This window comes from Garra rufa, chromosome 11 (assembly GCF_049309525.1).
Source record: "Garra rufa chromosome 11, GarRuf1.0, whole genome shotgun sequence".
Lineage (NCBI taxonomy): Eukaryota > Metazoa > Chordata > Actinopteri > Cypriniformes > Cyprinidae > Garra > Garra rufa.
Window position 1 is genome coordinate 2,126,693 of NC_133371.1, and position 26,191 is coordinate 2,152,883.

Consider the following 26,191-nt stretch of genomic DNA (forward strand, 5'->3'; position numbering starts at 1 on the left):
AAGGTGTATTTTGGGGTCAGGTTATTGACAGGGAGAGGGTGTTATAATTGTATTAAATTTAGTAACGTAATAAAGTCTCCACGGTGGTGCGCGCAAGCGTGCGAGACGGGAGAAAGAAAGCTAACGAGAAGAAGAGACAGAGGGGGGAGAAAAGCAAAAAAAACTTCCATCCAAAGTTTGTCGGAAGTGAATGTTTGGGAGAAAACGCCAATATGGGGACTTGATGCAGCAGCGCTTCTGTCTCTGTGTGATACTGTTTGGGGGCCGCGAGCAGTGATTTTCACCCTGCGCTTAATCCACAACACGAATCAGCCGTCCAACCCCCGGGACCAGCGCTCGGATCACCGCAGGACACTTAACGAAGGAGGAATATGTGATTTTCTCACGCTCGGTTGAATGTGTAGCTGTATCGGGGGACGCGCGTCATTCCCGATCCAAGGCGGATGATGGAGAGGAATTACCCGAGCTCCAGCTTCACAGAGCCGGTCAGCGCGGCGGCTCAGAGCGCGGGCTGGGCCTACAAACCCAGGTACGAGAGGGCGGGTCGCCTCCCGAAGAAAACTCCGGTGATGGAAGGCCTAGCGAAACACACACACACGTACACAAGCGTAAAAGTGTCAAGACACACATAAAGCCAGTTTTAATGGAGTTAATGCGTTTATAGCTGCAGTCTCTGGCGGAGTTATACACCGTGATGATGTTTGTACATCTGCTCAAATCACTCACTGATCACCTTTAAATCCGCACTGCACTTAAACGCTTATGCATAATCATTTTGGTGTATGTTTAGCATGTGAATCATCAGAAAGTGCAGGTTAAGCACTGCGTCGGCTTGTTCTCTCATTTATAAACTTGTAGAGCAGTCAGAGTGTCTTTGCAGACATCGAGGAGGTTTGTAAACAATTGATCGATCAGTGTTGCAGAAGGGCCACGTGTCTGCAACTTTACATAAAGTGTCTTATTTAGTTTTGTCAGTCACTGATTTACCTTACATTTGCACGTGTGTGGGTCTAATGTTTCATATTTATAAGTGTAAATTGCTTTAGATGTGCAACTTGCAAGTTATTCATTCAGTATAGCAAAGGTGAAAAACCTAAAGTAAATGTCTTCTAGTAGAGATATTGTAACTGACCTATTTAGAGAATTTGGTGACATTATTTTTGGAGGTTCCCATTAAGTGTGTACTGCATAAAGCAATTCATGCTTCCTAAAAATGCACATGATGATCTAATGTGTTTTTTCATATCTGAATCATTCCAATGACACATCAGTCTGAAAACTATTAAAAGATAAAAAAGGTAGTGTATTACAACTATGGTTGTAATTATGAGAGCTTATTCGCTGTGTTATAATGCATTAGGAATGCATTTATAATGCAGCATGGCATGTTGTGTGATCCTGCTTGGATTGATTGTTATCTTGTCAGAAATAAAAGTACCAGGTGGTTTGCTAGTCAAAACAAGGGACGGTTAGTTTATTACGCTGTACTAGCATGCAAACAACTGACCGGGCATTTCTGTTCACTCACTTGCAAAAATCACAGTTTACGTCTATTAGTTTATGGTTAAATGATTCTGAGAAATTTGCATTGATACCATCGAATCGGTGGCTTTAAAGTAGTTCACTTTCAGAACAAAAACAGATTATGTACTCACCCACTTGTCATCCAAGACGTTCATGTCTTTCTTTCTTCAGTCGTAAGGAAATTATGCTTTTAGAGGAAAACATTTCAGGATTTCTCTCCATATAATGGACTTCTGTGGTGCCCCCGAGTTTGAACTTCCAAAACGCTTCAAATGTCTGTAAACGATCACAGCCGAGGAAAGAAGGTTCTTATCTAGCGAAATGAGTTTTTATTTTCTGAAAAAAAAAAAAAAAAAACATAATACTTTTTAACCTCAAATGCTCATCTTGTCTAGCTCTGGGTGTACTCTGTGTAGAGATTAAAAAGTGTATAAATTGTAAATGTTTTTAGAAAATAACCAATCGTTTTGCTAGATAAGACCCTTCTTCCTCGGCTGGGATCATTGAGAGCCCTTTGAAGCTGCATTTAAACTGTATTTTGGAAGTTTAAACTCTGGGGCACCACAGAAGCCCATTATATGGAGAGAAATCCTGAAATGTTTTCCTCAAAAAAAACACAATTTCCTTACGACTGAAGAAAGAAAGACATGAACATTTTGGATGACAAGGGGGTGAGTACATTATCTGTAAATTTTTGTTCTGAAAGTGAACTACTACTTTAATTTACCTTTATAGCCAGCAGGAATGAGATTTTGTATTGTACTATAACATAATGTGTGTGTGTGTGTGTGTGTGTGTGTGTGTGTGTGTGTGTGTGTGTGTGTGTGTGTGTGTGTGTGTGTGTGTGTGTGTGTGTGTGTGTGTGTGTGTAGATAATTGAAGAATTGGAAAAAATGGAATAATTGAATCTAAAAATGTACAAAATTTTCAATCTAATGCACTTTGAGAGTTTAAAATAGTAATAAGAGCACCTCTTTTTATTTGTGATATACTGTCTCAGTCTAATTTACACTGGTGTTTTAGGAAGCCAAACAAATTAGAATATAATAATACACAACAACAATGACAGTACTAGCCATATATTGTAAAACAATTGCACTGCAAAATAAATGAAAATTAATATTTCATGGGTATATTATTTATGCTGTACACTGCAGTGGGTAAATTGCACGCTTTGCTTTGAAACGTGCAGCGAAAACAGACTTGATAAAGGGATAAAGTTATATTGTGCTTTTGGTTTAACAGATACTGTGTCAAAGCATAATGGCCCAAAACATAACTTTAAAGACAATTTATGTTAAAATAAGAAGTTGAAATATATTTTAAAAACTACACTTTTTGCCCAGAAGACCTGTTGTTTCATATCGTGATCTGACCACGATAATATAAAGACAGTTTCGTTATTGTGATATCATGATGTTAATATCGTTACATCCCTAATATATATATATATATATATATATATATATATATATATATATATATATACAGTCAAGCCCGAAATGATTCATACCCCTGGCAAATTCAGACTTAAAGTTACTTTTATTCAACCAGCAAGGCTTTTTACCGGAAATGACACAGGCTTCTCCCAAAAGATAATAAGACAATGTACAAGAGGCATCATTGTGGAAATAAATATTACTCAGCTTTTATTTACATTTGAACAAAAAGTGGCATGTCCAAAATTATTCATACCCTTCTCAATAATCAATAGAAAAGCCTCTTTTTGCCTATTATAGCAATCAAACGCTTCCTATAATTGCTGACCAGCTTTTTGCATGTCTCCACTGGTATTTTTTCCCATTTATCTTTAGCGATGAGCTCCAACTCTTTTAAGTCAGAGGGTCTCCTTGCCACAGATTCTCAATTGGATTTAAGTCAGGACTCTGGCTGGGCCACTGCAAAACGTCAAAACATTTAGATATGGTCTTATAGCCCTTTCCTGACTTGTGAGCAGCCACAATGTGCAGACGCAGGTCCTCAGTGAGCTCCTTTGTCTTAGCCATGACTGTCCACAAACCAACAGCAGAGAGCTTCTGTTTTTCACCTGTTGAGTTGATTAAAACAGCTGTTCCCAATGAATCAGGGTAATTAGGATGCTTTAGAACAGCATGGACTATTTGGAATGGTATAGAACTTTGGATTTTTTCCATAGACTATGACAGTTTGCAATTATGGTATGAATAATTTTGGACATGCCACTTTTTGTTCAAATGTCAAAAAAAAAGCTGAGAAATATTTTTTTTCCACAATGATGCCTCTTGTACATCATCTTATTATCTTTTGGGAGAATCCTATGTCATTTCCGGTCAAAAAAAACTTGCTGGTTGAATAAAAGTAACTAAGTCATAATAATTTCAGACTTGACTATATATATAGTCAAGTAGTTAGGTATATAATACAGTAACAAGTGAACACACATTTAACATTTTTCACAAAGATTATTTTTATGGAAGTAGGCTCATAGTAGGACTTGAAGTTGTTTTAGTAGTAGCATTCACTGTTTTTCTTTTATGTCAAAATGATCAATTTTCACTTGCAGTTTAACATCCGAGTTTAAGCCACCAGTTTGTTTTTTCCTGATTCTCCAGCTGTGCTATAATTTAGTTTCCTGGCTTTACTAGATCAGTTAATAGGAATCCAACAGACTAGAACTAGCTGGTGCATATTCACTCCATTAAATTATGTGATGTCTGTAAACACATCCACACTGAAACCATCAAAAACAGCCAGGAAACAAACCCAAATGAATCTATTCAGCCAAGCCAGATGTTTATTTGGCAAAATATATGTATATTACAGACCTCATTGGTAAAATCATAACAGACAGACTAACCAACTAGAATAGTTTCCATGTGTTTTCTCTGACATCTGTTTATTGTCTTTGCAGCTTGTGCCTTTTTGTCTCATTTGCTGTTAAGTATAGATAGCACATTTAAAATAATGATGATATATTTTGACACAAAACGTGTATATGTCAGTGGAAACTGTAGAACCAATCTATGCAAATGCTATGACAATTCAGCATCACAGAGGACTTCCGTGATATCTGGTGTTTTGTCTGAAATAGTTTGTTTTTGTTATATTAAGTAGGTTAGAGTTGTGTGAACGTATAGTAAACACCTCTAGAATATGTTACATGTGAAGAACTGTATATATAAGTGCTTAAGTTAAGATTAAAGGTCTTTGCGTGAGGTTGTGATTGGATTTTAAATGAACAAAATACACTGTCTAAAGGAGGCCTTTTTACTTTACAGTTCTAGTTATGGTTCTTCACAGTTGGACTCTGAGCTTCTCCAACGGCAGACCTTTGCCTCGAGCCACCAGCCTACGTTTACCACCACCCACCATCCCACAGGTGAGCAAGAGTTCAGGCTGTAATGAGACATAGTTACTCCTTCATACTCAAGTCATTGACAGCTTGTTGTGTGTGTATGGTATCTCTCTCTTAGGAGTGTTTGACTCAAATCAGCACAGCACAACCAGTAGCAACACTACTGAATCATCAGTCATGAACTTCCTCTCCGCTATTGAATCTCGAGGCCTTCAGGCTGGACCTGCGGGCTCAACTCTTCTCCCGTCATTTAGAAGCCCCTCCTGGCAAACTGGTAAATATGTGTTAGGTCTCTAATTTAGAGAAGTCACTGAGGTTTTTGCTGCACCATCTTATCAGCGATGGTTTGTCAGCTGCCAGTCATTGGTAAAAGGTCATGAAGTAGATAATTGGGGTTATATGAAATAAAGTAGCTGATGCAAGAAAAAAATAAAAAAATAAAATGTTAATTCCCTTAAGTTCCATGTATGAATAGGTCATAATTTAGCGTATCATGAACATTTTCCACCCTCCCTTAAATTTTTTTGTGGCCTGGCCTTTAGCGCATTGCTACGCTCACACATAGGCTGCAATTTTGTTCATTTTGTGTTCATTATAGTTTGCACGGTTCCATCCTTCAATAACAAAGTCTGCATTACGTTGTGATAGGTTTACAAAACAGTTCTGGCTAAAATGCACCACTAAAACTGTTACAACCAGACTCAAGGGATCTGGGCTCGTATTCACAAAACATCTTAGAGCTAAAAGTAGCTCATAACTTGCCGATTTAGTAGAAAATCTTAAAAATAATGGGTGTCAGTCCTAAATTTAGTTTTAGAGTTTTAGCGCTAAACGTTAGGAGTAGTAAAGAGTCACTAAGTTACTATGACCAAATCCCAACTATCCTAAAATGGCTGTTGCTGGCAATCTGCCTCAGAACTTAAACTTTTTAGAAACATTCTGCATTTATAACTTTTTAACTTTTTTGGTTTTGGAGGTTCCAACTCCAAATTCTCCTTTGATTATATACTTGTTTTCATTAACAAGTTGGGCAAGAACAGCTGTTATTGCTAGTTTGGTTTTCTTTTAGTTTGCATTTCTGACTGTCAGCCATGATTATTCTATTCTATTAATAAGAAGGCTGTTTATAGGCGTAGTAGCTAATTGCTTATAAGAAGCACACATGTAAAGGGCTGAACATATACTTGTTTAATTAGGGACACTTAGTCTGCATTTTAAAATCTTTATTTGAATGTGGAACATTTTTTTTTTACTTTAATTGAATATGGCAACATAATATGAATGTCAGCCAATCACAGTGTGCATAGTTAGTAAGCATGCTGACATCATCCATAGCAATGAGGTCAACCCCGCCCTTACTCTTAGTTTAAGACTTCTCTCTATTCTTTAGGAAAGGTTTGTCTCAGCAGCTTTGTTAATAGGTTTTAAGAGAAAATTCTTAGCTAAAAACTTTTACTGCTATTTAGGAGAACTCTTAGTGCTAAGATAAAATGTTTTGTGAATACGGGCCCTGATTCCTAATTTGTTCTTACTCTTAGATCTTCTGGTGTTTAATAATAATAGCATCTATACTGCATTTTCTTTTCATCTCACTGTAACTGGGCATGCCATGTTTCTAAACACTGAAATAGCTGAATGAATAAGTATATTTCTGCAGTTTAGCTTCAATAGAGGGTCTGTTTGGACTAAGGAAAGTTTTGGTTTAGATGGGATAATGTACAACGTTATTTCATAAGATTAAGTAAGAATTTGTTTCCTCATGATAAGGGTTATTCTATCCAAAATGAAAATGTTGTTACTAATCACTTACCCCCATTTTGTTACAAACCTCTAGAAGCTTCGTTCGTCTTCAAAACACAATTTAAGATATTTTGGATGAAAACTGTGAGCCTTGTGACTGTCCCATTGAGGTAATTACCACTGTCAAGACGCAGAAAAGTAAGAAAGACATTATTAAAATTGTCCATCTGCCATCAGTGGTTCAATCTGAATTTTATGAAGCGATGAGAACACTTTTTGTGCGCAAAAGCAAACAAAATATCATGATCTGAAGTGCATTCTGTTCTGTTCAGCAACCGAAATTATTTGGTCGAAAATAGCAAAAAAAAAAAAAAAAAAGAAGCCCTTTCTGTGTTTGGAATAAGCGAAAAGGCTGAATAAAATATACCGAACACGATCAAATAGAGGTGCGCACTAATGCAGCAAACATGTCAGCAGTGTGGAAGCATTTAAAACTGTCAGAGAAAGACGCAGAAATCATTACAAGCACCGACAGCGAGAGACTGTTTATAACTGCATTGCATTGTCTTCGATGAGAAGAGAAAGGGGTGGTTGTTGCTGGTTACTGTATGATGACTGAAATTGCAAAATGGCCTTAAACCATTATTAAATAAATTAAAGAGTGTTATGTTGTCTAATAAACGCACAAATTTTAATTATTCTGACAGCGCTGCACAAGCTCGTTAGCCAGGGTTGAAAATCCAAAGCTTGATGGAAATCTGCTGATGAGAATCATTTATAAATCTAATGCTGTCGACAAAAAGCAATACTGAGGTCTTCTTGCGAGTTTCCGCAAGTCAACAGTCATAAATGTTAGTATTGTAATTTTACTGTTGTTCTGTAAAATAAAATAAAAAAGTAACACAAAAGTAATGATAACAATCATTACAAACGCTCTATTAATACATTTATTATAACATTCTCTATTGCTCAGCAAGGCTGCATTTATTTGCACATTAAAAACACATGCCTGATTCAAGAAGGGTGTCTTAAAAATGGCCAAAGAATATTATTTCACTAACTTATTCATTTTAAATTAACAAGTTAAATTGTGCTTTGTTGGTAGGCTATAATGTCTACTAGAATGTTAAAATGTTCAGTGTTAAGTAAATATTTTTTAATTATTGTTTTTTTCTTTGAAAAGCAAGACAAAACTGTAAAAAGCAAATATTGGCTATTTCATTTATACAATTGTGAAAAAAAAATAGCATAAAACATGGAGGAAAAACACGAAAAACCGTGTTCGGTAATTTTGTTTGGCTTCGGCCAAGAATTTTCTTTTCGGTGCATCCCTAGTCTGTATGCATGCGTCGTGGTCTGCTTGTGAACTCACGAACGCAGTTTTAGGAAGTGTCACTTAGGAGAAGAAAAAGTTGAATAAAGTTGATATCTTGTATTCTTTGCACACAAAAAGTGTTCTTGACACTTCATAAAATTCAGATTGAACCACAGATGGACTATTTTGACGATGTTTTCATACTTTTCTGGGCCTTGACAGTGTTATTTACTTGGCAAATAAATCAAAATATCTTAATTTGTGATCCGAAGACGAACGTGGTGGAATAACCCTTTGGAATAACCCTTTAAAAAATGGCATTTTAGTGCAAAAGGAAATGACGTAGTTTGCTGTCTGCAGTGTGTCAAACTTCCATTTTTTTCTGCTCTAGGTGCAAACTCTTCAACAGAACTTTATCTCACCGGAGCCCTGCATCCATCAGGAACGTTCCCGACGCCATCTGCACTCTCATCCTACCAGCACCCTAGTGCCTTTCCTACCAGAAGTTTCACCACTGCGTCAGCATCTGCTGTTCAGGACAGCACTTTCAACTCTTCAAATGGTCTGCTATCGCCTAACGACCCTCTGCTGCAGCTCAAACCCTCCCAGTACACTGTGCCAACTGCACTTGCTTTTGGTGGTACGTCTCTAGGGGCTGGTTTGCCGCCCCAGTCCTCCACCTATCGTTCAGCACAAGAGTCAGCCCCACATCTTCTTCAGCCTCAGTTCAGCCTGCTGTCCGCATCCTTGGGCAGCTCCCAGCAAGCCCCTCAGCCTTACGGTGGCCCGGTTTTCTCAGGCTCCATTGAACGAGCACTTCAGCGTGAATGTAGTGTGATCAAGCACCACCAGCGGCCTTCTAGCACCCAGCCAGTCCAGGAGCAGCTGGCTAACAGTGCTCAGCACTCCTTGCAGAGTTACTTGCACAATGAAAGTGACGTTTCATATCAACAAGACCCCTCCCCACACACACCCATACCCTGCAGTCCTGCGGGCGACCTTTCGCCCCTCAACGGCACCACACAGCAGAAGACTTCTCAAGCAGCACTGCAGCAAACTCAGGCCTACGTTTCTTCAGCCCCCTCCCCTGGGTTTTCCAGCTCATCTGGAGTAAAGGTTAAAGACGGTTCTTCCAAAATAGCTCAACATCCCAGTGAGAACACAGACACTCAAGCCCAGGCAAGCTCTCCAGGCATGCAGCCGCAGAGTTACTCCTCCCCAGCCCAGAAACAAAGCTCAGTGATCGCTAGCCAGTCGCAACCATACACATCCACGCAGCTTCCGGGCCTAGTCTCCATTAGTGCCTCGCATACGTATATCACATCTCAAAGCCTGTCGAGCAACCTCAGCCAAACACAAGCCTTCTCTTCAAGTTTGCCTGAGAAGCTTCCTTCCATTTACAAGACTCTCCCTTCATTTGCTAGTCATTCTGAAACAGCGACATCTGTGAGCCAGTCTCTTATTTATTCCTCTAGTCAGCAGCAAGATTTGCCGCCTGCGGGAAACAGGGAAGGGTATGAATCACAGGTGCAAAGTCTTTGCATGGGAAGTCCTTCTCAAAGTTATACTTCCAGCCACACTCAGGGCCTGCCAACAATTAGTTTTTATACCCAGGGGCTGGCGTCTGCTAGCATACCTTCGCAGAACTATGTGTCAAGTCAATCCCTATCTCCCGTCCCTTCCTTCTCACCCAGTCGTGCCAGAAGTTTATCATCCGCTAACCCAGGTCAAGACTATGTTTTAATGCAGTCTCCTCCTGGTAGCAAGACAGAAAGTGCCCTTTTACAGCAGAAGTACTTGTTATCTGTCCAGTCGTCAGCCTCCTCTCCTGCCGCTCACACCCAAGCCTTACCAAACAACCAGTCCTCGGTTGAGTTAAAACCACATCAACAAGATGAACGAATGTTTCTTTCTTCAAAAGAAAGCTCTGAAGAGCTTCCTCTTGAGGATGTGCAGGCGTTACAGAAAGGCTCTATGGTGACCTCCCCTCAAACCCTTTCAGCCAATGAAGTCGGAGCACAGAACAGCACAAAAAATGACGTTTATATAGTTTCGAAAATGGAAGACAGGCACAACACCCAAAGTGTCATTCGTAGTAACTCCCGAACAGAGGAACAGATCTTTACACATTTGGAAACCTCAAAGGAACTCGCTACCAGTGCCAATACTCCCTCCGACCACAAGAGTAACCCTTTGTTGATGCACTCCACCCATGCACCCTTGAGTTCTGACCAGCTGAAACAGCAGACTCTACTTCTGAAAGGGTCTAGTTCTCAGCAGCAGAACCTTCAGGGTCAGATTATCAGAGTTCAGCCAACAGATCCAAGACACCTGTCTGATGACCAAACACAGTTCATTAGAGTTCCTGGTGCTCAAGTTCTCCTTGATCCAACTCACATGATCGTTCTGCAACAGCCTGCACTCACCCCAGGCCAGAACCAGCCCAAGCAGACTATGTACATGCAGTCCGTACCAGTGCAGTACCTCCAAATGAACAGCGACACTGTTAATTTGACCGTTAATGGGCGTCACAATCAGCAAGTTGTCTCTCATCAAGTGCCCAACTCCACTAAACAAGACCCAACGCAAAAAGACAACTTCAACCAATCAAATCCTCATGACGCAAAGCAGAACTTTACTCTTAGTTCCGTATGCTTTCCTGAATCCATGCTATTGGCGGATGAGAGGAACATCCTCTCAAATGTTGATGACATCCTTGCTGCTACCGCAGCCGCCTGTGGCGTCACACCACAGGACTTTGTCAAATCTACGTCATCTGATGCAGACATGTCATCAGTAGCCAATTCAGGAGACTCCAAGTGCAATTTTCAGTCAGCTGAGAACAGAATGGATAGTTTCGCATCTCAGCATATGATAATCGCTAACTCACAAGCCATGACTATAATTGGTGCTCAAACGACATACTCCAAAGATGAAACGGAGGGACACCAAGTGTTCACACTCTCAAACTCTAATAACCAACCAGAGATAAGAAACAACCCTGCACAAGAAATATCTGACAAGGTAGCGAACTCTCATGAGAAAAATGATGTGTTACCCAAAGGACATTTTATGAACTCTAGCCATGGCCATGCTCTGAATGCTAACGGACTTGCTATTAGTAATACAACCTCCTCTGACTTTCATTTGGCTGGCCAGGAGCAAAGTCAGTCAGGACATTCCAATGCTGAAAATGTATCAAATAATATAAGCCAGCCGAAGGGATTGAAAGGTCTTAAAAACGATGACAACCCTAGTGAACATACAGATGGCCTTCCAAAAAAACGACCCAGATCAAAGGGTTCAAAAGGTTCTGTTGAAGATGAAAACGGTCAACCCAAAACTCAGAAGAAAGGCACACAAGTTAAGCGTCAGAATTCACGTGCCAGCGAGGCAAGTTCAACTTCCACCTCGGAGGTTTCAAATGAAAGCTACCAACAGCAGGAGAGGATGCGTCAGAAATTACAAGAGGTTGAAGAAAAACAGCCAGAGGTTAAAACTGGATTCTTGGGCTCCTTCCTGGACTTCCTTAAATCTGGATCCAGACAAAACCAATCATCTCAACCGATACGGTCACCCAATCGCACTAGAAAGTCTTCTGCCTCCAAGAGGCCTCCTAATCCGTTACTTATTCCTTTTAAACCTCCTCCTCCTTCAGCCCCATTGATATCTCCAGAACCTCATAGTGTCATTCCTACAAAGCGACTTGATGAAGAGCTCCAGAGGAACCTGGAAGCACTGCCATCGTTTTCCTCTGATGAAGACGATTCAGTGGGGAAAAACCAAGATCTTCAAAAGAGCATCACCTCTGCGCTGTCATCTTTAGACGAGCCCTCAGACAAAAAGCAGAAGTTCGGTATGAAAGCTCCCTGTATACAGACATTTTCTTTAATAATTTATAATAAATGTGTGCAAATCATAATATTGTAATATAATATTTAGGGAAGCTTCAAGGACTGTATGTAAAGGTAAAGGCATGTTGCTTAGTATTCAGTTTTGTAAATGAATCACAGAAATGTAGTATTATGACAACCCTCATCCTCTTCTGTTTCAACATAAACATTTAGGTGACAGTACAAAGCAACTTCAGGTCTCCAGCACACAGCCCACTGATGCCAAGCCACAGGACCAACAGAAAGCTGTACAGAGGATGTCTACAGAGGAGTTACTGAAGGATGTGCCTCCAGACATGCTAGCTGTTCAACTGAGCGCAGTTGCTATCGAGGGCCTGCTTGACGAGGAGCTGTCTGACAGTGGAGGGGAGGGCATGTACCGGGAGCGTGATGAGTTTGTGGTTAGGAATGAGGACATTGAAAGGCTGGAGGTATGCTGGGATGTTGAAATCCAACATAAAAACACTTTCTTGTATCGTCATATTGTGCACAATTCAAATAGAAAAAAATGTCTTATAATATTGTTTAACTTTATCTAGTTCTATAAAATTTCATTATGTGACGTATCATTTGTGGCTGAGCAGTTAGCGATGTTTTCGCCCACCTCCTGTCAATTATAAGAGACGTAGGGCAGACTGTCTGTCTGTGTTTCATCAAATCCTTTGTCTCTTTAAGTCTTTGATGTGTTGTGTTTTTCTGGGTGTAGATCACAATGAAGGCAGGGGTCGAACCGCCAGCCATCTGGAAGGTTCAGAAAGCCCTGCTTCAGAAGTTCGTACCGGAGCTCAGGGACGGGAAACGGGTGTTCTTTGCCACCAACAGTGTAAGTGCCAATACAAAACATTAATATATGTGGCAACATAGTGTGTTTCCAATTAATATCTCAAAACGCTATAAACAACAGGTAGTGTCTTATCCTTTTTTTTTTTTTTTTTCTTTTTTTTACAGTATTTGGGCTATTTTGGTGATGCTAAGTCCATGTACAGAAGAGTGCATGTCAAATTTCTTGACACTGTCAACAAGCGGGAGTATGTTCGAGTCTGCAGCCGGAAACCACGATGCAAGCCCATGCATTCAATGAGGTGCAGGTCATATCTGTTTTACTCTATTAGACTGAATTCAGCTTTTCAGTCAGATTTTGTGTACAGTATGTGATTTAAAAAGTGATGTTGACGTGTTTGTCCATCTGTTAGCAATATGGCCTAAAACTGGCCTGAAATGAAAATCACCCCATTTGTTTTTTAAATGCATGTTATAAATCTTACTTTGAACAATTCATCCATGCATGTTTCATGCATTACTTTTTTGGCCTTTTAAAGTTTAATAAGAATGTCATTACTGGATCTTCTCAAATCATTTAGTCTTCTTTAGTCTTAGTGCCACGCCCACATCCCAACATCCAATCAACAACCGATGCATAGAACCCCATCTAGTCCCCATCCTACTTTTTTCTATTTCAAAATCCCATTACACCCTGATTGTACCTCACAATATGGAAGAAAAGATCTGTTTATTTCCATTTCATTGCAATTTTAAAGAGACTTCAATGTCACCTGCCCTGTATTTACACCTCCTATCCATTGCAAATGTAGAGAAAATAGCTTAGATGAGTTAGCATTTATGTTTTTGCTTTTCTTCTGTAAGATAAAATGAGGATATTGAGGATCTTAACTTGCAGCTTAGCAGTGATAAAGTACACGTATTACCTTGGGTTTAGTGGAGTTGGAATGAACCCCAAACATCCTAAGCTGAAACCTGTAACACCTTTAGTTTACTACCCTTAATTTAAATGAAGTTGCTCCTTTTGTAACAGTTGTGGTCTGTATGTTAATGAAGTTAATGAAGAGATGGTGCTTGGTATCCCACACCCATTCCCATTCTACAATTGGTCATCATTTGCTCAGGATGTGATTGTCCTAAATGATTTAGAAACAACACAACTGTTGACCTTCTCCTTCTTTAATTAAACAATTTTGGGAAATGAGCATGAAGAAACATCAGTTGTAGAGTGGAATCTGGGTCGGGGCACTTTACACTTTACTAAATGTCAAACTGAGCCACTGGCCTCTATTGTGCAATCCCACTCAGCCAAATATTTTTCCATGGAACATCAATCTCCTGCCAGTGTGTTTGAAATCTCCAACATCAATCTGATCCCACACATAACTCTATTCCACCCAGCTAGCACGAAAATTCACAGTATTTCACTTTCCTTCAGAAATGTTCCCTTGTTGACTACACTATTGAAAATGTACATATTATACTCCATACATAACATTCATTTATTTATTTTGTTGTTCCCAGAGGCTCTCAGGCTAAAGCTCTTCTGGCCCAACGATTCACTGCGGTGGCTGTGTCGGATTCTCCCACGCAGAAGACAACACAACAGAAAGCTCTATCGAAACCTAGACCCAAGCAGCCGAAAGCCAAGGCTGAACCACCACCTAAAAAAAGAAAAAAGTGGAAGGAGGAGTTCACAACATCTCCCTCTGACTCCTCACCGGAGGCTGTGAGTGAGGATGATGGTGAGACGTAATCAATTGTGTTCAAATGTGAAAACTGAGGCTTTTTGGACTAACTTACTAAATCAATTAGTTTGCAGAAAGTTGCTTATGCACTCAAAACACCAGACACTAATGACATCTGCTGGATAAAACTGTGTACAGTGTCTTGCGAAAGTAATCATGCCCCTTCATTTTTGTCACGTTTTATGTTGCAACCTTATGTTAAGCTACTTTAAATAACTTTTGTTCATGCATCAATCTACACTCTGTACACCATAATAACAAAGCAAAAAACTGATTTGTGACACCTTTTTGCACATTTAAAAAAAAATACATTTTAAAAGTGTTCATACCCTAATACTGTACTTTAGTTGAAGCACCTTTACAGCTTTGAGTCTTTTGGTGTATAATGCAAGGATTTGCACATCAACATTTGGCAATTATCTGCCATTCTTCTCCTCACTTCTTCACCTCTCAAGCTCTGTCAGCTTGGATGGGGTCTGGCAGACATTTTCAGGTTTCTCCAGAAATGTTTGATTGGGTTCAAGCCTGGACCACTCAAGGACATTCAAAAAGTTGTCTATAAGCCACTCTTGCTGTGTGTTTAGGGTCATTGTCCTGTTGGAAGGTGAACCTTCTGCTCTGTCTGAGGTTCTGAATGCTCTGGACTGGGTTTTCATTAAAGCAATCTCCATATGTTGGTGCATTGAGCTTTTCTTCTACTCTGATGGAGTCCCTCAGTCCCTGCCGCTAAAAAACAGCTCCACAGCAAGAGGCTGCTACCAGCACACTTTACTTTTGGGATTGTACTCTGCACAGATTTTTTTTTCTCACGGTTTGAGGGTCCTTTAGGTGTTTTTTTGCAAATTCCAAGTGTGTTTTCATGTGTCTTTTCTGAGGAGAGGATTGAGTTTGGCCACACCACCATAAAGCCCAGATTGGTGGAGTGTTGCAGAGATGTTTGTCCTTCTGTAAGTTTCTCCTATCTGCATAAATGATCATGGAGCTCAACTAGAGAGACCATCAGGTTATTGGTCACCTCTAACCAAAGCTCTTCTCCATCAATTGCTTAGTTTGGCCAGGAGGCCAGTTTAAGGAAGAGTCCTGGTTTCAAAATTTTTCCATTAAGGGTAATGGAGACTACATGCTTCTTTGAAACTTCAATGCTGCTGAAGTTTTTCTGAATTCTTTCCCAGATGTGTTTATTTTTTTACCCCTGAGCTTGGTTTTTACTCTGATATACATTTTCAGCTGTTAGACCTTTAATTAAGATGTGTGTGCCTTTCCAAATCATACCCATTCAATTGAATTTGCCACAGGTTAACTTCACTTGAAGTGTAGTAACATCTACAAGCAATATGAATGCTCCCGAACTGAATTTCAACTTTTCCATATAAGGGTATGAATACTTATGCATAGGAATGATTTAAGTGTTTTATTTCTGATGAATTTGTTGTTGCAATGTTGTTACAAATCAGTTTTTGCTTTGTCATTATGGTGTATATAGTGTAGATTGATGTGGATTTTTTTAAAGCAGATTAGCAGCATAAAGCTGCAACAAAATGTAAAAAAAAATACTTTCACAAGGCACTGTAAATGTGACAAGTACAATCTAAAATGTCAGTAAATACCAATAAACATAAACTATTATATGTTTCATGTTATAGCACTTGTTTTGTGTACCATCAAGGTTTGCAGACAAAATTTTATCCAATGTATGGAAAAAAGTGACTTATATCAAACCACTCAAATTTTTAAACATTTGCTGAAATTTTAAATTGGAAAATGCTACTTAGTGCACTTTTAAATTTTAATGATTTAAAAGATAAAATAAAATAAAATAGGTTCAGGTTGTAGTGGCTAATGTTTCTGTGTTTCATGTTTTTTGAAAGTCTGGTTCAGGGTAATCATTAACTAAGACTATTAAAACATTTTTTATTAAAAAAAAAAAAAAAAGCTGAAGTTAAAATGTAATATAAATATTAGATGTAAAAATTTAGCCGGAGCACTAAAATTACTAACTGGAAGTAAAATATATAGCTAAAACTGAAATACAAATAAACCAAACCTAAATAATATTCAAAACAAATAAAAATGACAAAATGACTATATCAACTAAAATAAAAACTAAAGTTTTTTTGTATGAGTCTACGTGGCGATTTGTAAATTTTTTGGGGTCTGGCTTCTGGTCTCATCCGCATCCAGCTATTTTTAGCTGTACAAAACAGTTTGTTTTGCTGCTTAATATTGCAAATTTGTCAATATTAAAAAAAAACAAATCTGTAATAGTATATAAATTATACTAAAAAAGAAAACACTGGTCTGGTTGCTGTTGCACAATAATTTCTCAATAAGAATCAGTCTGTATGTTGCTATTGTTCCACACTTATGCTTTGTCCAATCCCATATATCCCCAGAGTTTACGCCTCCGGTTCCGTTCGCCCCGCGTTTCCTGAACACCAGAACCATGAAGGAGACCTTTAAGAGCTTTGTTGAGCTGCTGATCAGCATAGCCCTGGACGCGGACGTCATGAACGCGCTAGAGCGCGAGAACGGTGAGAAGTCGAGAATCAAAACTATCTGATTTTTAACAGGACAGTAATAAGTGGCACATGGTCAAGCTAAAATTTGTGGTTGATCTGGGCCTGCATTCAGACGAGCTGCTGCTGCCTCACATGAAGAGGGTGGATGGAATGATCACAGACAACAGGCGGAGACTGCTGCCCAAACTGCGCATGGGTCAGATCTTCAAAGTGAGCCATGAGTCACCATTTTCCATTTTATCATCAGTATATCATAGTGCTGCTTCAGCTTACAATAATAATCACATTTAAAACTCCTCTGACTAATAGCTCAGTCAGCATGAAAACAATCATGTAAACACCTTTTTGCTAGATTTTTCCTGAAAATGTACTCACCCTCAGGTCATCCAAGATGTGGATGAGTTTGTTTCTTCATCAGAACACTTTTGGGAAATTCAGCATTACATCACTTGCTCACCAATGGATCCTCTGCAGTGAATGGGTGCCGTCAGAATGAGACTTTGAACAGCTGAGAAAAGCATCACAATAGTCCACAAGTAATCCACACCATTGTTCATCAGTTAATGACTTGTGAAGAGAAAAGCTGGATGATTCTAAGAAACAAATCCATCGTTAATTTGTTTTTAAGTTGCTATATTGCTTCTGGCAAAAATACAAGTTCTCTAGCCATACAGTGAGGATAAAAAATGATTTGATCCCCTGCTAATTTTGTAAGTTTGCCCACTGACAAAGAAATGATCAGTCTATAATTTTAATGGTAAGTTTATTTGAACAGTGAGAGACAGAATAACAACAAAAAAACACATTTAAAAAAGTTATGAATTGATTTGCATTTTAATGAGCGAAATAAGTATTTGACCCCTTTGCAAAACATGACTTAGCAAACCCTTGTTGGCAATCACAGAGGTCAGACTTTTCTTGTAGTTGGCCACCAGGTTTGCACACATCTCAGGAGGGATTTTGTCTCACTCCTCTTTGCAGATCCTCTCCAAGTCATTAAGGTTTTTGAGGCTTACGTTTGGCTTTTGCCTTCAGCGAAACTCCACAGATTTTCTATGGGATTAAGGTCTGGAGACTGGCTAGGCCACTCCAGGACCTTACTGTGCTTCTTCTTGAGCCACTCTTTTGTTGCCTTGGCTGTGTGTTTTGGGTCCTACTCGTCCATGCACCATTTCCAGTGCCCTGGCTGGCTTGAATGCCCTGGCCCTGACAGAACATGGTCCCATCTATCGTCCCTTTGATGTGGTGCAGTTGTCCTGTCCTTAGCAGAAAAACACCCCCCAAAGCATTTTTTGTTTGACGGTGGGGATGGTGTTCTTGGGGTCATAGGCAGCATTCCTCCTCCTCTAAACATGTTGAGTTGATGACAAAGAGCTCGATTTTGGTCTCATCTGACCACAACACAACACAGCCAGTTCTCCTCTGAATCATTTAGATGTTTATTGGCAAACTTCAGACGTGCTTTCTTGGGCAGGCGCTGCAGGATTTCAGTCCTTTCCAGTGTAGTGTGTTACCAATTGTTTTCTTGGTGACTATGGTCCCAGCTGCCTTGAGATCATTGACAAGATCCTCCTGTGTAGTTCTGGGCTGATTCCTCACCGTTCTCATGATCATTGAAACTCCACGAGGTGAGATCTTGCATGGAGCCCCAGACCGAGGGAGTTATTTTGTGTTTCTCCCATTTAAGAATAATCGCACCAACTGTTGTCACCTTCTCACCAAGCTGCTTGGCGATGGTCTTATAGCCGATTCCAGCCTTGTGTAGATCTACAATCTTGTCCCTGACATCCTTGGACAGCTCTTTGGTCTTGGTCATGTTGGAGAGTTTGGAATCTGATTGATTGATTGCTTCTGTGGACAGGTGTCTTTTGTACAGGTAACACACTGAGATTAGGAGCACTCCCTTTAAGAGACTGCTCATAATCTCAGCTTGTTACCTGTATAAAAGACACATGGGAGCCAGAAATCTTGCTGATTGATAGGGGATCAAATACTTATTTCACTCGTTAAAATGCAAATCAATTTATAACCTTTTTGAAATGTGTTTTTCTGTCTCTCACTGTTCAAATAAACCTACTATCAAAATTATAGTCAGTGGGCAAACATACAAAATCAGCAGGGGATCAAATAATGGTTTTCCTCACTGTAATATTGAAAAAGTGGTCTCGCCTGAGTCAGGAGATAAATATGCACAGATCAAGCACCGTTTACAAGTAAAACATTCCAAAAAGATTGTAAAAGAGACATGTCTGTAGATTTCGATGTGAGAGGACAACAGAGGATGGACATTAACACTGGATGAAGTGTTATAGATTATGGACTCGTATTTTGGCCAGAAGTAATGGTTTAAAGTTAAATTGATAGATTTGTTTTTTACAAGCATGCAGCTTTTCACCTTATGGAATGTTGACGGATGGATTGGAGTGATGTGGATTACTTGTGGACTATTGTGACGTTTTTATCAGCTGTTTGGATTCTCATTCTGACGGCACCCATTCACTGCATAGGATCTGTTGGTGAGAAACATTATTCAATGCTAAGTTTCTCCAAATCTGTTCCGATTAAGAAACTCATGGATAGCTTGAATAGCCTGAGGGTAAGTACATTTTTAGGTAAACAATTCCAACAAACTAGTTGACCAGTAATGAAGACAACCCACTAACCTGTTGGTTTTGAAAAGATGTACGTTTAAACAACCCTACTAGAAAGGCAAAAACTTCAAATAAACACTCTTGAGTTGCCTAAATTCTCATTAGTTGGATTCATCATTGAAAGTAAGCACTGCCCTTCACTTGCACAGAAATTTTGTTCAGAATAAATTTGATACACAAATATCTATATATAGTTAATGGCAGTCAGACTAATAAAAATAGGTCATGAAGATCTGTGCAAGTATGTGTAAACATACTCACTGTGCAAGCTTATGGTTGCAGAATGTGTTTTTCATGCATGTTATTTTATCTGTTTTGTCCATCAGAATGCATTAGACAGTTTTCCTGAGCTGTCCGTGGTGACCGAGCTGAAAACAGACTGCGAGACTCCCGTTTTTAAAGTGAGGTTAAGTGGGAAGTCTTACAACAGGAAAACCATGAAGCCCTCAAAATCGCTCAGCAAACTTCCCCTGGTGAGTGTTGTAGGTCTAGCAGTACAACCAATGCCAAATATCCTGAGAACAACTAGTTAATTTTTTTGACCACTAGGAGGTATACCATGCTGGCTTTTAGATTACTGTAGATACACAGTTGAAGTGCTTATTTCTCTGTTGTCCCATTCAATTAGGAATACACAGTGGATCAGCAGAAAACGAAGTGGTTTTCCCTATATCACTCTCTACAACACTATAAGTACCACACATACCTGATGTGTATGGAGGAGGTGAGGCTTTAATATGTTTGTTTGTATGAGTTTTTGAATGGATAACCAATCTGCTAGTCCTTGCTGACAAGCTCTAGGAATCTTCAAAGGAATCTTGTTTTGACTAGCAGTGTTCATATCAGTATCAGCTTTGACGTGGACTGTTTTATCCTTAAAATACTCCACCTCACACTGTTTGCTCAAGTAAAAGAAGACCTGGAGCCGGTTGCATAAAAGGTTTAGGCGAGTCTTACAAGTTAGTCATCTATTATTATTTTTTCTTTAAGACTAGTCATGTTTTTAATTTGGTTACTTAAAAATGTAGATTAGTCTACATTAAATCCAAAAAATAAGACACTGATTTCTGCTTGGCTAACTGTTTGTTAATGCAACTAGTCCCTGAACGAAGCATTGAAAATGAAAACAATTTCATTTTACACTAAACGTTAGCAATATTCTTAAACAATTCTCTTTCAACCCTTTAGTTTTCATCATTTTTAAAATCTATAAATGTAAATAAAGTGAACTGAGCACAAAAATGTGTTAAACATGACATATTTTGTAAATTTCCTACCATAAATACATAAAAACCTATTTTTTGATTAGTAATATGCATTGCTAAGAATTTCATTTCAAGGCTATTTTCTCAATATTTAGATTTTTTTTGCACCCTCAGATTCCAGATTTTCAAATAGTTGTGTCTTGACCAAATATTGCCCTTTCCTAACAAACCATACATTAATGGAATTATGTATGGATCTTATTTATTCAGCTTTCAGATGATATATAAATCTCAAATGTACTTTTAACTTTTTAAAAGTAACTTTAACTAAATGTGTGTGTGTACCACATTGATCTATGGGAGATTCAGGTTTGAATCTGGTTGCTACCAATGAACAAACTACTCAGAGCAGCCTAGATACCCTTACAAAAAAGAAGTTTATTAAAGTGTGCTATTAGTATACTTATTTTAAACTTTAAAATAAGAAAAGTATACTTTCAGTACTTTTTATATACTTCTCAGTAGGGCTGCACGATATATCGAAGAATTATCGTTATCGCGATAACAGTATACGCGATATTGGTATCGCAGAGAGTTGCGATAAATGGCATTTAATTGGTTTCATTTCTTTACAAAACTTTCGCTAGGCTAACTACTGCACAGACTGCTGTGAGTTGCAGTGTGACAGGTTCGCCTTTCTCTCCAACATTACATAACCATTTAAACTTAATCTTTATATTATTCCCTTTAATTAACTTTTGATATATTAGCCGTCAGTCACTCCCTGTCACTGACACTGCGCTCCGCTGAACTAGGAACCGGCTGTTTTCTCTCAAATATCCTCTGTTCCGGATCTGCACAAACTGCATTGCAATTAGGTGTGTGTGATATGACGATGTATTACTGTGGACAGTTAAAAGGTCCCCACAATCTATATTTCGTGTTAGAGCTCGCACATTCTGTCAAATACAATTCTGCCGATTCAGTCTTAATGTAGGCTACTGTTCAACGCGGCACACATTCAAATCAAATGATAACTCAACTGCAGAGGACCGCTCACGCATAGCCATAATTTCCACTGTGGGGACACGCTTTTTTCAAAATCCCGTTTGTGTCCTGCCACTTTCAAAATAAGGTTTAGTTAAAGTAATCTATTGTATTGTAGAATGGACGCTATGCGCTGCTGACAGTTTTACGCGGCCATTAAAACGAAACCAAAAGTAACACGCGCACGCGCATTCAAATACAATTTTAATACCCCGTGTTTAGAGAGCGAACCCACAATGCGCGCAAATTAGGCTATATAACATATTTAGGCTGTTATTAATATGTGGGCTATATATTAAGTTTTGTAGTTGTCTATAACTGTATCATGCTTCAAAAATTCGGTCTCTATTTGCACTTTGAATATTGTTAAAGAACAGACATCACTGCAGACTATGAAAAGGCTACTCTAAGACAAGCTAATAAGATTGTTTGTGATTCAACACACATTTTGTACACAGAATATGAGTTGTTGCCTTCTGGGAGGAGGTTTAGAGTTCCTTATTGTAGAATGAATAGATTTAAAAATTCATTCATCACTGTGTCTATAAAGTGGTTAAATAATTGTATTATGGAGCTGTAAAATGTTATTTTTATTTATTTATTTATTTTTTTATTGGGGTTATGTATTTATCTATTTATTGTTGTGTTATTTGTATTGTTATTGGTGTGCTTGGTTTGTCTGTCAATTGATTGCAGCATGGGTGATGGGCCCAAGACAAATTTCCCTGCGAGGGACAATAACGATTACCTTACCTTACCTTGAAACAGTAGCCTACTTTGATTATGGCTGCATTTATTGTCTAAATGACTAAGAAAGAACTGGGTCGTTTATTTTTTGTTATTTATACTGTAGATTCTTTAAAAATGCAGTGGTTATCTCCAATTTTAATGGCTCTACCTATAATAGAGAAAATAAACATCTTGTTGAGGTACTCATATTTTCTATTAAGTTTTAATTCAGTAGAATATATTTTACCTGTTTATTTTAGTATGATCATTACATATATAAATGATTAAAAATAGACAATAATAATAAAAATAATTGAAAAAATAAATATCGTAAGAAATATCGTTATCGCAGTATTTCAACAACAATATCGCATATCGCATATTTTCCCAATATCGTGCAGCCCTACTTCTCAGAAATATATTTAAAATGACATTTAAGTATTCTTGACTTACAAAAAGTCTAAGTATATTTGAGCTATACTTGTGCTTTGAGTATCTGTGTTTTCATTGTTATACGCTAGGGGCGCTATTTCACATCTGTACAGAATTTTCAAAACACAAGTGAAGAAACTGAAACAACAGATGCTTCCACATGTAATCTAACACAATCGTCAGACATAAAACAGCATCAAAACCATAGAAATGTAAAACTGTGTAACGTTATGGAATAAAATGTCGACCCATGAAGAGGTAATAATGACTGTCAAGCTTTGGGTTGTTTATTAACTCATCTACGTTTTGATTATCATGAATAGTCTTTTTGTACAAAATGTTGTTTGTTTGTTTATTTATTTATTATTTATGAAACCCACATTCAAGTGTTTATAAAAGTGCATGAAGCTACAATTTTTGTTTACAAGCAGATACCGTGTTTATTTCTTTTGATGTTTTGAATGTTCAGATATTTATATAACAAAATATATACAAATTAATACCTAAATAGGGACATAGTAGTATATTTGAAGTATGATGTAAAGTTCAGTTAAACAAAACCTAAGAGTGTACTTGCAGTATAAAACTACTAAACTAGTAGTTTACTAAGACTATACTTCAAAGTGTACTAAAAATGCAATAAAAAGTATTTAATTATTAAACTAACAATATACCTATAAATTCGCTTTTAGTATACTTGCTAGGGCTGGGTATTGTGACCAATTCGGCGATTCGATTCGATTCTTATTTTTATGGTTTCGATTCGATTCGATTCCGATTTCAATTCGATTCCGATTTCGATTCGATTCGATATCGATTAGCTATCAATATTTCATTTAAAATGTTAGTTTTGCAGACATGGGATCCATATTTTGATATAAATTCTGGTAACTGAAACTCTCCTACTAAAGTTTATTACTGAAATACACATCTACATTAATAATAGGGTGCACACAGTTGTTTATTTTAAACAACTTTTATTTTAAATGAACACTAACAAGAAGTCATAAATATGTGCATCCATTGTACACCATGTAAACAAACTGCAAAATGCACATTACTGTAAAAAAAATAAAAAGACTGTAAATGTGCAACAGTGAAATCTATTAAGAACTTCAAACATGTTTAAGAAATAAAACATTTTTCTAAATTCAAAACGTTCAAAACAGGCCCATTATAAAGCCCTTGTCTGTGTATACAAAACATTCTAACTGTCCATAAAACTAACAGTTCTTAACTACAGCCTTATCATTTTTGATCACCAGATTTTTCTGCAAAAAAAGCAGCTGATCAACATGTTCTGATAGCTCCTTTGCGCTGTGATTAGATCACCAGCAGTTGAGAAAACTCTCTCAGCAGGAACACTAGTGACACCTTCAGGACGAGAGGGGAATATTCATATCCTCTTACATGAAGCACTTGCATTAAGAATCGATTCGGGGATTTCCCGAATCGATATCGTTGGGTTAAACTGAAGATCGATTAAAATCGGAGAATCGATATTTTTTACCCAGCCCTAATACTTGCACTACAAACTGAAAACATAGATGTAAACTAGTTGTGAACTCAAAGTTTACTACTGTTATATACTAGAAATTGGGCCAGTTTAGTCCCAAGGAGTATTAAAATAGTACACTTAAATGTATACTACTAGTACACTGATGTTTCATACTTACTACATAAAGTATACTTAAAAATATATTTGAACTTTACTAAAGTATACTTTCAGTACTTATTATGTACTCCTCAGAAATGTGCTTTTATATACTTCTCAGAAATATACTTAAAATGACATTTAAGTACACTTGACTTAGAAAAAGTCTAAGTATTTTTGAGCTTATTTTTGTTCCGAGAATCTGTGTTTTGATTGTTATATGCTTCTAAAACACAAGTGAAGAAGAAACCGAAACAACAGATGCTTCCACATGTAATCTAACACAATCATCAGACATAAAACAGCATCAAAACCTTTGATATGTAAAATGTCGACCCATGGAGAGGTATTTTTAAACTTACTACATAAAGTATGCTTAAAAATATACTTGAACTTTACGTAAGTATACTAAATAAAATAAACTTGAAGTATACTTTTTGGTAAGGGTAGACACATTTGTCTCTTTAGAAAAGCTCTTCAGTTACATCTATTTTATGTTTAGACTGCTATACTGTGTTTCTTGAGCATGTTTTTTTCTCACATCAGATTCGGTTGTTGAAGTCGCGGGGTAAAGATCTGGGGCAGGAGGAGACGGTTCAGACCTGCATGGGCAACAGGACATGGGTAGAGGGCCTGTTCGATCGCTTCGGGGAGCTTCTGACACAGGTGCAGCAGGCCTGCCTTTGAACAGAAGCCTAGATTATGCTGATTGACAAGCATATTTGGGAATGAGCACTCATAAACCTGATGAGCCTGCCTTAAAGCACTATTGGAGACAGACATCAATAAGAAGAGACTGTGAGGGTTTTAACAAATGGAAATAAATCGACCAAACGGCTGCCTTTTTCTGTCATCCACAGAGACGATGGACTGTGGGATTTTACATGTAAACCTGCTTTAGTTGTAGTTGAGTATGTTCTGTACCGAATCAATGTCAGCGTCCTTTCTTCTTATCAATAAGGACCAGAATTGATCTGTTATGCGATACATGTGTCTTTCTGAGAAGCTTCTTTGGTTTAAAAGAGTTATGTTTGGAGGGCTAGGTGGTTATAAGAGTAAAACTATACATAGATATATATGTAAGACATCAGTTTTTACATCTAAATGCCAAATTTATATATGATAATGTACATTTTGTATAGAGAGCTTGTTTTTCAGAGGAATCTCATGACGTAATATAGAACACTTAACCGATGTGCTTTTTAAACTCTGTTTCAACAGAGTTGGTGCAATTCTAATACTGCTTTTGTGATATTTCGTTGTAATAAAAAGCATTTACTTAAAATATTTTTTCTGAGGTAAAAAAAATTCTTTATACTCTGTCTTTTTGTCCTCAAAACATGTATTTTATCTCACAGATAGATGTATTTTTCACAGAAGGAAATATTGTGCTCATTTGTCGTACGTTTGTAGATGCCCTATACGTCTGTATGTCATATGCACATTGTATACGTCACATAGGAAGTTCCTTTATTTGGTGACTTTGCAAGTTTGCCACCGTTTCAAATGAATTACTGTGCCGACAGCGTTGGATTAGTTTTTTGCTTTTCAGGTGTAGCTGTGTTACACACTACAATGTTTTTGCTGACATGTGAAATTAAATTTCCTATTAAATGAGAA

At 38.0% G+C, this 26,191-nt stretch overlaps 1 protein-coding gene across 1 annotated transcript; it reads left to right on the plus strand.

Annotated features, from left to right (window-relative positions):
- Window positions 1-130: 130 nt before the first annotated feature.
- On the plus strand, window positions 131-26,191 carry qser1 (glutamine and serine rich 1). The gene is made up of 13 exons (XM_073850361.1): window positions 131-529; window positions 4,782-4,882; window positions 4,977-5,132; window positions 8,305-11,769; window positions 11,981-12,237; window positions 12,513-12,629; window positions 12,755-12,888; window positions 14,111-14,331; window positions 16,728-16,865; window positions 16,966-17,063; window positions 19,831-19,977; window positions 20,133-20,228; window positions 25,118-26,191. Exons 1-13 carry the CDS (start codon window positions 444-446, stop codon window positions 25,256-25,258), a joined length of 5,157 nt encoding a protein of 1,718 aa, XP_073706462.1. The 5' UTR covers window positions 131-443; the 3' UTR covers window positions 25,259-26,191.